The 13481-nt window shown below is 45.0% G+C and overlaps 3 protein-coding genes across 3 annotated transcripts; all 3 read right to left on the minus strand.

Moving 5' to 3' along the window:
• Positions 1 to 811: 811 nt before the first annotated feature.
• On the minus strand, positions 812 to 2926 carry pttg1 (PTTG1 regulator of sister chromatid separation, securin). Its single transcript, XM_080843151.1, has 6 exons — positions 2869 to 2926; positions 2447 to 2557; positions 2212 to 2339; positions 1605 to 1686; positions 1039 to 1188; positions 812 to 927 (listed from the first exon to the last, which is right to left on the minus strand). The coding sequence occupies exons 2-6, from the start codon at positions 2532 to 2534 to the stop codon at positions 833 to 835; spliced, it is 543 nt and encodes a 180-aa protein (XP_080699277.1). The 5' UTR covers positions 2535 to 2557; positions 2869 to 2926; the 3' UTR covers positions 812 to 832.
• A 5814-nt stretch (positions 2927 to 8740) lies between these two features.
• LOC308369192 (protein Wnt-8a-like) lies at positions 8741 to 10770 on the minus strand (the record flags this gene model as incomplete). The annotated part of the gene is made up of 6 exons (XM_080843535.1): positions 8741 to 9307; positions 9391 to 9533; positions 9682 to 9807; positions 9899 to 10037; positions 10296 to 10329; positions 10736 to 10770. 6 exons carry the CDS (start codon positions 10768 to 10770, stop codon positions 8741 to 8743), a joined length of 1044 nt encoding a protein of 347 aa, XP_080699661.1.
• Positions 10771 to 11080: 310 nt separating this feature from the next.
• LOC308369652 (protein Wnt-8a-like) lies at positions 11081 to 12792 on the minus strand (the record flags this gene model as incomplete). The annotated part of the gene is made up of 6 exons (XM_080844154.1): positions 11081 to 11647; positions 11831 to 11973; positions 12095 to 12220; positions 12312 to 12450; positions 12562 to 12595; positions 12722 to 12792. 6 exons carry the CDS (start codon positions 12790 to 12792, stop codon positions 11081 to 11083), a joined length of 1080 nt encoding a protein of 359 aa, XP_080700280.1.
• Positions 12793 to 13481: the final 689 nt, after the last annotated feature.

The following is a 13481-nucleotide window of genomic DNA, read 5'->3' on the forward strand; positions in this document are numbered from 1 at the left end:
TTCCATTTTTTACACGTTTACAATTAAATAAAAGATTAAAAGATATAAAATTGTGTCTTTATTGGTTTGGCCTAATGGCAAATAATCCTTGGTAGATAACTTGTCATCTGCAGAATTGTAAGATAGAGTGTGAACAGTATTAGACAATAGGCCCAATAAGTACACCAACCGCTCCAATTAACATTGTTGCTTATAATAAGTAGTGACATCTGTAGAGGCATTTATTACCAGTCGCTATTTCTTAATCAAAATGGCACAGCCTAGACATGAGACAACCCATTGCGTGAGTACTTTAAATTTTAGAGTAAATTTAAAAGTGAGGTACTTTTTACTTAAGTAGGATTGTTGACTTAGTACTTTTACTTCCATTTTCCTGGGTACTTGTACTTTTACTTAAGTACTAAACTTCAGTACTTCTTCCACCACTGGTTGCACCTCACTGACATGTTGGCTATATGTTGCACCTCACTGACACGTTGGCTACGTGTTGCACCTCACGGACATGTTGGCTACGTGTTGCACCTCACGGATATGTTGGCTACGTGTTGCACCTCACTGACATGAGATTTACAGATTGGTAATATAGGCTAGGAAATCTGTCAATCTTCTGACCCCTGGGTGCATCTCTGGCTTTGAGCAGGTGGCAAACCTCGCTGTTCATTAAGGGGTTGAGCAGGAGGCAAACCTTGCTGATCCATCAAGGGTTTCTGATTGAGGTAAGCTTTTGTTCATGAGTCATCGCAACAAGGAACTTTATTGAAAAAGATAATACAAAACACAATAGATCACAACAAAACTAAAACTGCAGGTGTACACAGCCGCGATGCTAAGGTCAAAGGTCGAGATCATCCTCAGGAGGGGGCGGCAGGTCAACCATCAGTTCACTGAGTGTCAGCAGGAATTCATCCAGCACTTCCCTATGCTCCTCTGTGGGCACACAGGTAACATTTATGACCTACACAGTTCATATAGGTCGAGTGTGTGCTCATGCCAAGTACCTGTGTGGTGGAGGCAGGGGGGGGGGTGTCACATGAGTACCTGTGTGTGGTGGAGGCAGGGGCTCACATGCCTCTAAGGTGATGTCATCAGTCTCTGGAATCACAGGGTGCCATGGCGACCATGGGGCTCCAGCGAGGGGAAGGGCACTCAGATACAAGACACCATCAGTCAGGCCGTAACGCTCAAACTCTGCGCGCACACACACAATCAGTCAGGCCGTACCTCAAAGTCTACACACAGGCTGAAATGTCTCCTAGTAGCTTGTATAGAATTAAAAGGAAATAACTAAGTGGATACATTGAGAGCAGTCATTGTAAGCAAATCAGGTGTGAAGTCAGAAACAAACTAAAATGTTATTGTCATTTATTATCTACTAATCAAAAGCCTTTGTTTAGGCAGATCATTATTTAATCATTGTTCCATCTTGATCAGAACTTTTCAATCTATATGCTAAATGTTGGAGGACGTCTTTGCTGTGTTTGTTCAAATTGAATCAGCTGATATAAATAAATATAAATTCTCAAATACCAATATTGGTCTTAAAAAAAATTCCGATATCGGTCAGGCTCTAGCAACATGTACACAAGGCGCGCACACACACACACCATCTGGCCTGTAGGAGAACATTCTCTCAATGTCAGGCTCTGCATCTTCTGCCGGCTGTTGAGCCTCCTTCACACGACAACCCTGAAGAGAGGAGAACAAGCATCTATCAGTGCGGGGAGTTCGCGCCAGGGCGGTACAGTGACCCGGGTATTTTCTCAGCATGGAAGAGGACCCACCCTTTATGTAGCTAGGAAGCTTATGAAAACAAACGATTAATAACTACAGGTGATTAGACGCTAATGAAAACCATTCTGAACACTATATTCCAGATCCACTAGTAGATGCCAATGAACACCACACACAAGGGAGCTTGCAATGGCCAGGACTTTTCCAGCCACTGGGTGCCACTCTTGGGGTAAGGACAGGAGCATACTGCCCTGTATTCCAGCCACTGGGTGCCACTCTTGGGATAAGGACAGGAGCATACTGCCCTGTATCCCAGTTTCCTATGTAGGTTCAGCGTGGAGAACACGCACTTGTGTTTGTGTGTCCCCTCATAAGCGCCGCTCCAACCCTAACATAGACGCTGGACTACCGGAACACAGAGCCCCTTGGTGTGTGTGTGTGCATGCATGCAGGTGTGTGCGTATACCAGATGCATCTTACCAGGAGAGGGTCTTCTCTCTTGGGGCATACATTTGGGGTTTGAGTCACCTTCTGAGAACACAGTCTTGGACGATGCAGCAGGGGCGTGGTAGGGCCAGGAGTTTTAAAGCCCTTTTCTGTGTTTAGCTCTACAACAGCAACCATAGACCAGTCAGTGTCACTCAAATATATATCCAAGTCTTCCACACCCACGCACGAGGCGACGATACCATCAAACAAACAAGAGAGTCCTTACCCGGTGCAGACTTCAGTCGCATGCGGTCCTTGCCCGGAGGCAGCCTCAGACTGACGTTCTCTTGACCGGCGAACATCAACGCGCTCATCCTTGCGGTGACTGAACTCAACTCTAGTATTGCAGAAGACACGGCAGACACTTAGTCATGTAGTCATATGACAGCTCCCCAAAACAGCTAGCTACCCATCTAAGTGGTGATCACATTGTGACATTCCTACATAATATGAGCTGGCCAATCACACCAAACATAAACAACGTTATTCAAACGGCACTAACTAATATTCCAGTTAATCACGTTATCATTGGCGGTAGCAGGCTACAGTTAGCATAGCTGTATTACCAGGTAACATGACAAACATTGATGTAACGAGAAACCTCCGACGTATTAAGAAGATAATGTATTATGGTTACAGCTGACTCACCTGGTAGATTTCTGAGAGTGAGAGAAAGACGAAGAAACCCGTGTATGAATGTAGGAACTCTGCGTACACCACAACCTTGAACCTTCAGTGTTCAAATGAAAGTTTGTTGTTGGCGGCTCGCTTTTAAAAAGCAACGAACTTCCTGATTGGCTTACAACTCATCATATGATACGTCATGTGATTCCTCCACTGCCGATGAGGAGTTTTCCGAGGTCATTTTAGAAATATCTGCCACTGACAGACATCATTTTTCTGCAATATATCCCAGATTATTTTCAGATTCAAGCCATGGTTAATACCTCTCGAAGACACTATTAATCAAGACCCCATCTCTGATGATTTATTTGTTGTGTGGCGTTAACCATAAACTATTCATTATTATCTTAACAAAATCCCAAAACCTGTAAGAATAGGTTAGCCGAAATGTTGACTGTGGAACCAGTGACTAGCTCAGCAATTCATCTTTTAATCTCAGCTGCTCAGTCTACATTTGATGAATTTAACCTTCTTCGTATTTCATGGACATTTTCTTGAGCCTTTGCTGTGTGCCCAGCCTGTGGTCTTCAGCGCCTCCCCGTGGAGAAAATGTGAACTGTCGCTGATGTCACGCAAAGGACAGGGAAAACGTGATATGAAGATGAGACCACGCCAAAGAAGTTAAGGAGCAGACATACCTGGACTAACGGTACGTAATGACCATTAAGCCTGACTGCCTGGGTGTTGTGCTTACATATGTGCCAGGTGTGTGTGACTGTGTTAACGATGTCTTCGCTGGTGTCATTGAGGATATGGAGCCTCAGTTGAGGGCGCCTGTCGTTATCTTGAGGAGGGACGCGCGACAGCAGCGTTTCTGACATTCAGTGCGATACGCGAGCTGTGTTAACGTTCAACTGGCACAAAAAAACTAACAAAACATTTTCGTTAAAACCGCGTTGCATTTTTATTAAAACAAGTGTCAGAGTTAACTTACGTCCATATGGTAATAACATATTATTTGGTATCTGCTCGAGAAATATAACATACATATAATAAACATAGCTGTTTGTGAGTTGAAACAAATATTTATAACCTATCTATGAGAAGGAGCTTGCTAACGATGCTAGCTGTAATGTAAACTTGACATAGCCTTCTGTTACTGGTATCTAGCAATTAATGGTATAACGTTCCTTTGTTAATAATAGTCGCGAAATAATGTCGTTTTTACCATTTATTTTCGTAATTTTAATGTTGTTGATGTAGCAGTAAGCTAAACACATATTACTTAACTCTAAATAACCTTCTAGCATGAACATAGTTGTACCGTTTTTCACCTTTAATAAAACAGTTGATTTAGCCAACATAAGTTTAAAAAGTTTAAGTAAGTCTCAATTTTCAGATGACAGACTCCTCAAGTTCCGAACTGCTCATGAACTGCGGTCAGGAGACATTGCAGTTAAACAAGGATTTGGAGAAAATTGTAGAGACTATGGAGAACATATCAGGTAGATAAATATAGAGCACCTGGGTAGTTAAGACCAGTTTACCTTTAAAAGTGTTGTGGTAAGGTTACATAGTCATTTTAAAACTGAGTTTCTTGGTAACCTCACAAATAAATATCACTAACACTAGAGAACTGAAAGCCCTTAGCTACAATTCTTAAAATCTTATTTGTCTTTATCTGAATTTTCCCTAAAACTGTAAGACACAAACCTACCTAATGATCCATTATACATTCTAAATATGTAAGGTTTTCTGTTTCATAGTTTTAGCTAACTTACACAAACAGTGTCCTGTATGCCTCTGAGTAGGGCTAGCCAGCTGAGAGTGAGATGCTGATACAAGGTGTGTGTGTGTCTCGTTCAGTGCAGCTTAGTATGATGGCGTATGACATGGTGGTGCTGCGCACAGATCCAGACCACGCCCAGGCGCTCAGGCAGCTGCAGGAGGCGCATCTCCTCTGTGAGGCAGCAATTTGCACCCAACCTGTACGACCAACCAGCCCAACCAGCACCTCACTGTAGCCCGGCCTGCACTGAAGGACTGTGCTGTCATGCTGCACTCCCCTGCACTCTGCTGTAGCCATGCTGCTCATCAGCGCTGAGCTTCAGCACCAGGCCACACTGTTGTTAGCTGCACAGCAGACTAAATGGGCACTCTGCTCTCTGCCTGTGGTTCAGTAATAAACTGTTTAATGGCAGATGTTGTCTTGTGGTGTTTTAAGGCTGAGAGTGGAGTACAGGTACACAGAACACACCTCTACACTGAGAGTGGAGCACAGAACACACACAGAACACACTTCTACACTGAAAGTAGAGTACAGAACACACCTCTTCACTGAGAGTAGAGTACAGAACACACACAGAACACATCTCTACACTCAGAGTGGAGTACAGAACACACCTCTACACTGAGAGTGGATTGCAGAACACACACTGAACACACCTCTACACTGAGAGTGGAGTGCAGAACACACACAAAACACACTTCTACACTCCCACAGGCAGAAGTAGCACTGAACCACAGATATGAAGAACTGCTTCTGGGGCACAGCTGCTCAGGTGTCACATGCTACCCAGAGAAAAGTTTGTTTCTTAAAGATGGATCTTTGAAAACTAAGGAGATGATCTTATTTTCTCAATTATGTATCAATTTAATCACAAATATTTCTCAAAACATTCGTCAGGAGAAACAGTTTGAAACAATAAAGGCACTTTATTGAAAGCTATTATTATCGACTAAAGACCTCACTACAACAAGGAGCTGTCAAATTAGCAAACACGCAAACGGTCTCTGGAGGTAGTTCTCAGCAAACAAACATGGACGCTGGACTAAGGGCTTTAATCAAATTATTTGTAAAGTTTACACAAAAACGTTCAAAGAGTTCTGAGTTCTAGTCATAGGCTAGTAAAATTCCCTTTATTGTGAAGGTGTGTGCCTCATCCCCAAACACCAAGGTTGGTTTGAGAGAGAGAAACAGGAGGTAATATTGAGATGTTTAAACATTTAGTAAAAATGACATGATCTGTGACCCTGTTGGACCTATCCTTTAACACCATAGAAGACATTTGGTCCATAAAAGGAGAAGCAGGGGATTTAAACCTGAATCGCACTTTTAATGTCATTGGTGTCTCGGATAACTTAGGAGATCTCTTTTTAGATGTTCCTTTATTATGGAGGGCCAAACTTAATATGGGCACCAAAATGAAAGCAGAAACTTGCAGTTTCCTCCCTGCTAACCCTGAGAGAGCTACAGTAGACTGAAGAATAGAGGATCCGTGTGTCACAGAAGCAATGGAAGTACTGATTTTACTAACGCATGTAATATTTGATATTTTGGAATGTGGCATGTATTTGTGTATGTAGATGCAGGCAGCAAGTGTGTGTTCCGTGGCCGGTGTGTGTGAGGCTTTGCAGCAGCTATTGGCACGGCTGGATTCCTCCTCAGCTCAGCTGGATCACCTAATAGGTGTGTGCTTCCCTCACATACACACACACACACACACACACACACTGTCTGTTTGTAGCTCATTAACACATTCTCTCAGATACACCCACCCAGACACACACATCTCCATTAGAACACATACATGAACATACATTTGAGCCTCCCTGCACACTCACACTCCTTAGCTTACACAATATTTTACATGAATGTGGCCTGTTGGCATTTTTCAGATAATCAGAAGCAATTCAGTTTTCCTATTTGCTGATTTGAGGATGTGACATTTAGTTTCAAGTTTCATCTTTTAAAATGGACTTGCATTGGTAGGCTTACTCACTCCATACAAACTACATACTATCAGAGGTGAACACTGAGTAATGGCTGCCGCCATCTGGAGGCGCAGTCTGATCTGGTCAGGAAAATCCAGGCAGAGTTTTTTGTGTACAATGTAAATGTGTGTGTATGTGTGTGTGTAGTCCAGGGGGAGCTGCTAGTGTGTGATGTAACTGTGTGTGTGTGTCTGTCTGTCTGTCTGTCTGTCTGTCTGTCTGTCTGTCTGTCTGTCTGTCTGTCTGTCTGTCTGTCTGTGTGTGTGTGTGTGTGTGTGTGTGTGTGTGTGTGTGTGTGTGTGTGTGTGTGTGTGTGTGTGTGTGTAGTCCAGGCGGAGCTGATGTTGTGTGATGTGAGTCTGTGCTTCACCCATCCTGAGCTGTGGATGCTGCTGAGGCCTGGAGAGACTGATGATCCAGTCCACGACCACGCCCCTAATGCCCCAGACCTTTGACACACACACACACAGACACACAAAACAGCAAATGTGTAAACTCACATGCCCACACAAACATATGTACAAGTTCATATCACACACAAATACACACACACACATACATCTATGCATCTAGCATTGAGTCCACACACACAACAGACCAGAGGGGAGGTAGCAGGTAACCTTGATGTTGGCCCGGGACCAGAAAAGACTCCTTGTTAGATGAACACTCCTGCTGGTGTGCTCAGATAATGAATGGGAATACAATGATCCCTGCATAATATAAGGTGTATTTTGGTAACTAAAGTGGAACTATACTGTAAGGCTGCATGCTGAGGTGTTTACAAACAAAAAACAATAAAGTCTGTTGCATGAAAGACAGTGCTGTAACCCCTGAAGATCTGTTAAAAGAGGCGCTTTAAATACACACTTGGATGCCTGTGTCTGGAACTCTAGGACTAATTGCCCAACCATTCCAAACTGCAATATCTTGCACATTACATGCTTATTCACACCAACACTGCCACATTGCATTGCACAGGAAAGTGTGAAACAATTAACCACATTTTGACTGACAACCCACTGTTAAATAAACATGAGATGACCAGTAAACATGTTTATAGAATAGTGGTTCAGCGATGTTACTTAAATGAGCTTGGGATTGTGTGAATTAAAGATGTTCTGCATCGCACTTTATGCCTCTAGAGCTGTGCAGGTTAGTGCAAAGTTGTAACACCCTCAAGGGTCTCAAAAACAAACACACATCTATCCTGTTCTTAAAGGCTACTTTAGGCAGTGAAGTCTAATGAGAAACTTTAAACGTGGTTTGCTCAGTGTTGGGACAGTTCACTTTCTACATGAACTAGTTCAGTTCATAGTTCACACATTTTAAAATGAACTACCGGTAGTTCAGTTTATAGTTCATATTCAAAATTTTGAACTTAGTTCACAGCTCCAAAAAAATGAACTAGTTCAGTTCTTTTTATCAATATGTTGCGAGTGATTGTGTTACTTTCGTTCAATGAACGCGTTAAGGTACACTGTACGCTATCTCAACATCAGCCAAATGGAATTGAAGGCTAAAATTGCAACAAAAAAGATTTTGTGATTGAACGAGTATTGACACACACGGGCTTCTGTTTAGACTGCGCGAGTTTAGACTGCTGTAAATCCATTCTCTCTCAAGTAAAACACGGAATATGCAGACTTTAAACAAAGTGTAAGCGTGAGTGTTTTTTCCCCAGTAGATCTGTGCTTTATGCATGTGCGTCTCTTTTGATTAGTTGTTATGCAGTTCCATTGAGCGCGTGAGGTGTGAGTGTGTTCGCTCGCTCAGCAGTGGTCCGGATCGCCTCTCAGGAGAACCTCAGGACTCCGCGCCTCCTTTCATGAAGGCCGGAATTAGTCAGCGCGCGACTGGTGATGTACGCATATCAAAGTACTGGCCAGGTCGCTGGGTGTCACAACGGCTGATCCGCCGTATGTGTTTATTCGCTTGTGCCGAACGTGTATTGTGAGAAGCGAATGCACCCATCGATCCATTTGTACACACACACACACACACACACAAAGTAAACGTTTGGCTAAATGCAGCATTTTATTTATTTACAAGTAGGCTATTTAGACATAAATACATAAATCTGGAAAATCAGTGGAGGCAATGCCACCGAATATTATTTACAGTCTTATGAGCGCACAGATTTATTTCCGCGGTTTCTCCGCCTGTGCTGCCCGTGGCCTCCATGTTTCCGCGTGCACACGTGTTTGATTGTGACCTGAGTGCAGGTATCGCACGTGACGTTGCAACACCAGTTGAACTTGCAGTTGCAGCTACTTGACGTCTCCACGCGTCGCTGCTCCACGCGCAGTCCGCACTCGTGACAGAGGCGTCGGCAGCTGCGTCGATCCCATTGGGAAAGACTGTCACCGTTCTGCAAGCATTCGCGCTCCTCGGTGCCATACAGCCCGAGACTCAGGTTCCGCGTGCAGTAGTCTGGAGAGTCCTCGAGATAGATGAGTTCAGTGCGCGCAATGCTATTAAATGCGTCCGCCAGCGCATTGCGGTTGTCAGCACTGTTTCCGGCTCGCACGCGCTTCTTGTCCATCTCGAGCTTCTGTGCCTGGTCATGTTTCACCTTCAGGTAGTTGCCCACATCTCGGAACTCTGCGAGCTGCATCCAACACGTCTGCATGTTACAGCTTTGGGAGAGCCCGTGACACCTGCACACACGCCTCATGGTGGCCTTCACTGCCTAACAGGAGAGATGGCATCAGTATCATTCCGCCTTCATCAGTACCGATATGATATAGGGTTTAACTGTACGGGAGGGGTTACCTGACGGCCGGCATCGTTATTGTGCAGATTCATCAATGCCCGGGTGTCTTGCCCAGTTTCAAGCGCATCCACGTACTGCCTGGAGATCCTCGCACCGAAATCCTGGTCATCACTGCAGCCACCCCACATCCACCCACGGCCACCTGCAAACCAAATCACAACCTTACTCAGCCTGGGAAGTAAGCAGCATGTGGTATTTGTGTGTGTGTGTGTGTGTGTGGGGGGGGGGTCTTCTCGATATTCTTGGATGCATCCTAGGGTAGTGGTTAACTGGACTGGAGGGCATCTTACCTGGTTTGCCGTTTCTGGAGACGTCACATCCGCAGTTGGCAAGTTCACCTAAACTACAGTTTTTGGTGAGCGTGAACATGACGCCTGCTGCACTTATGGCGTGTACAAATGATATCTCCCTGGTGGCTGTGGACATATCGACAGTTACAGTCTGATGTTCATCAAATTAAAGAATTTAACCGGGTTATATTTGTTCTGCTACAGAATGACATCGTACCAGCACGCAGCCGTCCAGGGGTGGTCAGATGTAGTGCGCTCTCGGGACAGTTCCAACGGTCCCACGCGAACTGCTGCTTACATTCTTCAATTCCATTCCGCGCACCTGCCTGCACGCTACTGGCATACGTCAGGTGAGCCTGGGAACCACCACAACCCAAATTAATTTCTGATAAACACAAACTCTCACCAGTTTCCTTCCCAACACGTTTACACACATCAGTTCCCTGACAATCAGACACGTCAAACACACGCATCTTTCAAACTCATACATACACCAATCATGCTCAAGGACACTTCTCTGCACACAGGGCTAGGCAGACAGACTAGATACAGTAGAAATCCCCCTGCTGGGCAGCATCGCAGTGAGCAGACGGGATTTGGTTGAGAGCGCTTACCTTTGGACTAGACATCAGCACGCTGTTCAGTACCCTGAAATGAGCGCAGACAGATTAGCGTCACCGACATGATCACAGAACTAGACACGCGCAAATGACCGACACGTTCAAGGCAGCAGACACAAGCATCATTACAGACATGATCACCAAACCAGAGACAGGTATTGAGCTCTTTCAGAATAAATTCTTACCAGGCGTACGAAGGAACGATTCGAGAGCTCGTAAGAACCCACAAGCAACACAGTAACAGCATATTCAAGTTTGAGCTCACGGGAGTTTGGTGTTGAATCCTGCCGGTGGTCCGCATGTCAATAAAGTAGAGGAACTCTGTGGCACTCAAAGACAATGATTGGCCAAACGCTAAAATGAGGCAAGGGAACGCCTCCAGAGAATATCAAAGAAAGAGAGTTCGGAAAGTTTCCCTTTTTCCTCGAGCCCACCAGACATCCCGCTGCGCACCACCGCCAATCAACATTTGGGACACAAAGACACGTGCACGCTGAGTTAAAAGTTATTATTTTATTCAATATATTTTTGTTTGTGTGTGATGACATGAAACTTCGGCAAATCAGTTAAATAAATACACCTGTCTGCTTACTGACGCATGTCAAATGTGTGTCTCTCTGTTGAATCGAGAGATAGTAGTCTATTGACCACGACTGCCATATCAGCCAACGTTCAGCTGTGTAATGTAGCCTAAATAATAAATTACATAATATTAAGTATATTTCATTTAATTACGAGTTCACAGAACTCTAAAGTCTTTTCACACAGAGTCCATCCGCTCAGTTTTTCCGTGTGCGGTGTCTCCGCCTCGTGCCGTTCTTTGCCCTGCGGCCCTTGTTGCGTCGTGCACAGTAATATTTGGTGACAACCTGGGTGCAGGTATCGCACGAGACGGTGCAACACCAGTGGAACTTGCAGTTGCAGCTACTTGAGGTTTCCACGCGTCGCTGCTCCACGCGAAGTCCGCACTCGTGACAGAGGCGTCGGCAGCTGCGTCGCTCCCATTGAGAATGACTGTCACCGTTCTGCAAGCATTCGCGCCCCTCGGTGCCATGCAACCCGAGGCTCTGGTTCCGCGCGCAGTAGTCTGGAGAGTCCTCGAGATAGATGAGTTCAGTGCGCGCGATGCTACTAAATGCGTCCGCCAGCGCACCACGGTTGTCAGCGTTGTTTCCGGCGCGCACGCGCCTCTTGTCCATCTCGAGCATTTGCGCCTGGTCATGCTTCACTTTCAGGTAGTTCCCCACATCTCGGAAATCTGCAAGCTGCATCCAACACGTCTGCATGCTGCAGCTGCCCGACACGCCATGGCACTTGCACGCGCGCTTCATAGTGGTACGCACAGCCTGTGTAGAGAGGATACATTATGAGTATTGCGCCCTCAAGAGGAGCATCTAATCTAACTTGGCAAACTAGCTGAATAGTCCTATTAAAGATTGTTTCACGAAATATGTTAGTTTGAAGCTTTGCTTAGTGTGGAAAGTCTTGTATAAACAGAAGTTCAGCGGAAGGTGTAAATGTATACTTACGAGTCGACCGGCTTCATTGTTGTGAAGGTTCACTGCAGCGCGTGCGTCATGACCGTTCTCCAGCGCATCCACGAACTGCTTTGAGATTTTCTCCCCAAAGTCCACGTTATCACTGCACCCGCCCCACATCCAACCACGGCCGCCTGTCGACAAAACGGATGTTAGGTACAACAAGTAAGAGATCAACAACAGACAGTGAATGTAGCAGAGCTTGTAGAGAAGGAATCAATTTTGTAGACATGCCAAAGGTGGTTAAATCCTTACCCATTTTACCGATGTTGGAGTCGTCGCACCCGCAGTGGCTCAGTTCGCCCATGCTGCAGTTCTTGGTAAGCGCGTGCATCACCCCTGCCGCACTGATGGCGTGCACAAACGCAGCCTCTCTCGTGGCTGTCAGTAAAAAAACAATAGTTATTAGTAACATGCACGCGATTTCCTCTCGTAATCAAAACTTTCTCGCCTGAGTGCCAAATAAACTTACCATCTCGCGCTCCGCTGTTCGTGGAAAGCTGCAGTGCACTTTCTGGACAGTTCCACCTGTCCCACGCGAACTGATGTTTACATTCCTCAATTCCTTTGCGCGCACCCACCTGGACGTTGCTTGCATAAGTCAAGTAAGCCTGAAAAAAATCCAAACATACAAAAGTTAACTTTTGAACTGATGCGCACTGCTGATGTATTTTATTATGCAACAGCAATATGTCATCTCTCTTTAAACGTGTCTTGCTTACCTTAGGACCCGTCATGAGGAAATTATTCACGGACCTGAGAGAGCACAAAGGACATGTTCAGGTCAGTGATGCAGTTTAGTATTTTAATATGCATATATATATATATATAAACACACAAAATATAACAAGCCAAGAGAAGCCGCGGATTTTTAACACTCACCAAGCACTTGTGGACAGCGCATGACCACACATAGATAGCAGAAGTGACACAAGTAACTTGCAGAAGCCCATTTCAGACAATCGTCCGCTGGTGAGCGTAGTTCCAATAGGGAGAGGGCAAGAAGACTGGTCTGAGCTCTTGTGAGCTAGCAGGGCATTTATACCGCCGCCAGCTTGACTGACAGGCATATTTTCACCTCTGACATTTGGCCGTGAAACGCGCGACGATTGGCTGGCTGGCCAGTGGCGGCTGGTAACTACACTTCAAAGCCTTCACGCGCACTTAATGAGTGGCCATTCCTAAAACGCCAACGCCCACATCATTTTACAGAAACGAATACTACTAATACACTTAGTATTCCTATTAATAATAATAATAATAATAATAATTACGACAACAATGACACGCGCAGTAGTAGAACAATGTTATTTTCATGCCGGTTGTGGTATGAATGGTGTTATGTAGCCGTTATATATATATACAGGTGTATGAGTTGTGTTTGCAACAGCCCTCAGGAACATGTAGTGTAACTTGTGTAATATTAAAGTGCTGGAGCCCATGATTGCTGACAGTCCTCTACGCAATGAGTCAATCACAACCTCGCGAACACATATCCAAACCATCATCAACAAACGAGACAGCTAGTGGGTACAGTATTGGATCCGATAGCGTCCACGGTGCTCCTGCGTTGAAACTGGGAGGACAGGGCAATAAAGTACTTCACCACCGTGTGCTAACAAGCATGCAAATACCGCGCAAC

The sequence above is a fragment of the Sprattus sprattus genome (genome assembly GCF_963457725.1).
Source record: "Sprattus sprattus genome assembly, chromosome: 8".
Taxonomy (NCBI): domain Eukaryota; kingdom Metazoa; phylum Chordata; class Actinopteri; order Clupeiformes; family Clupeidae; genus Sprattus; species Sprattus sprattus.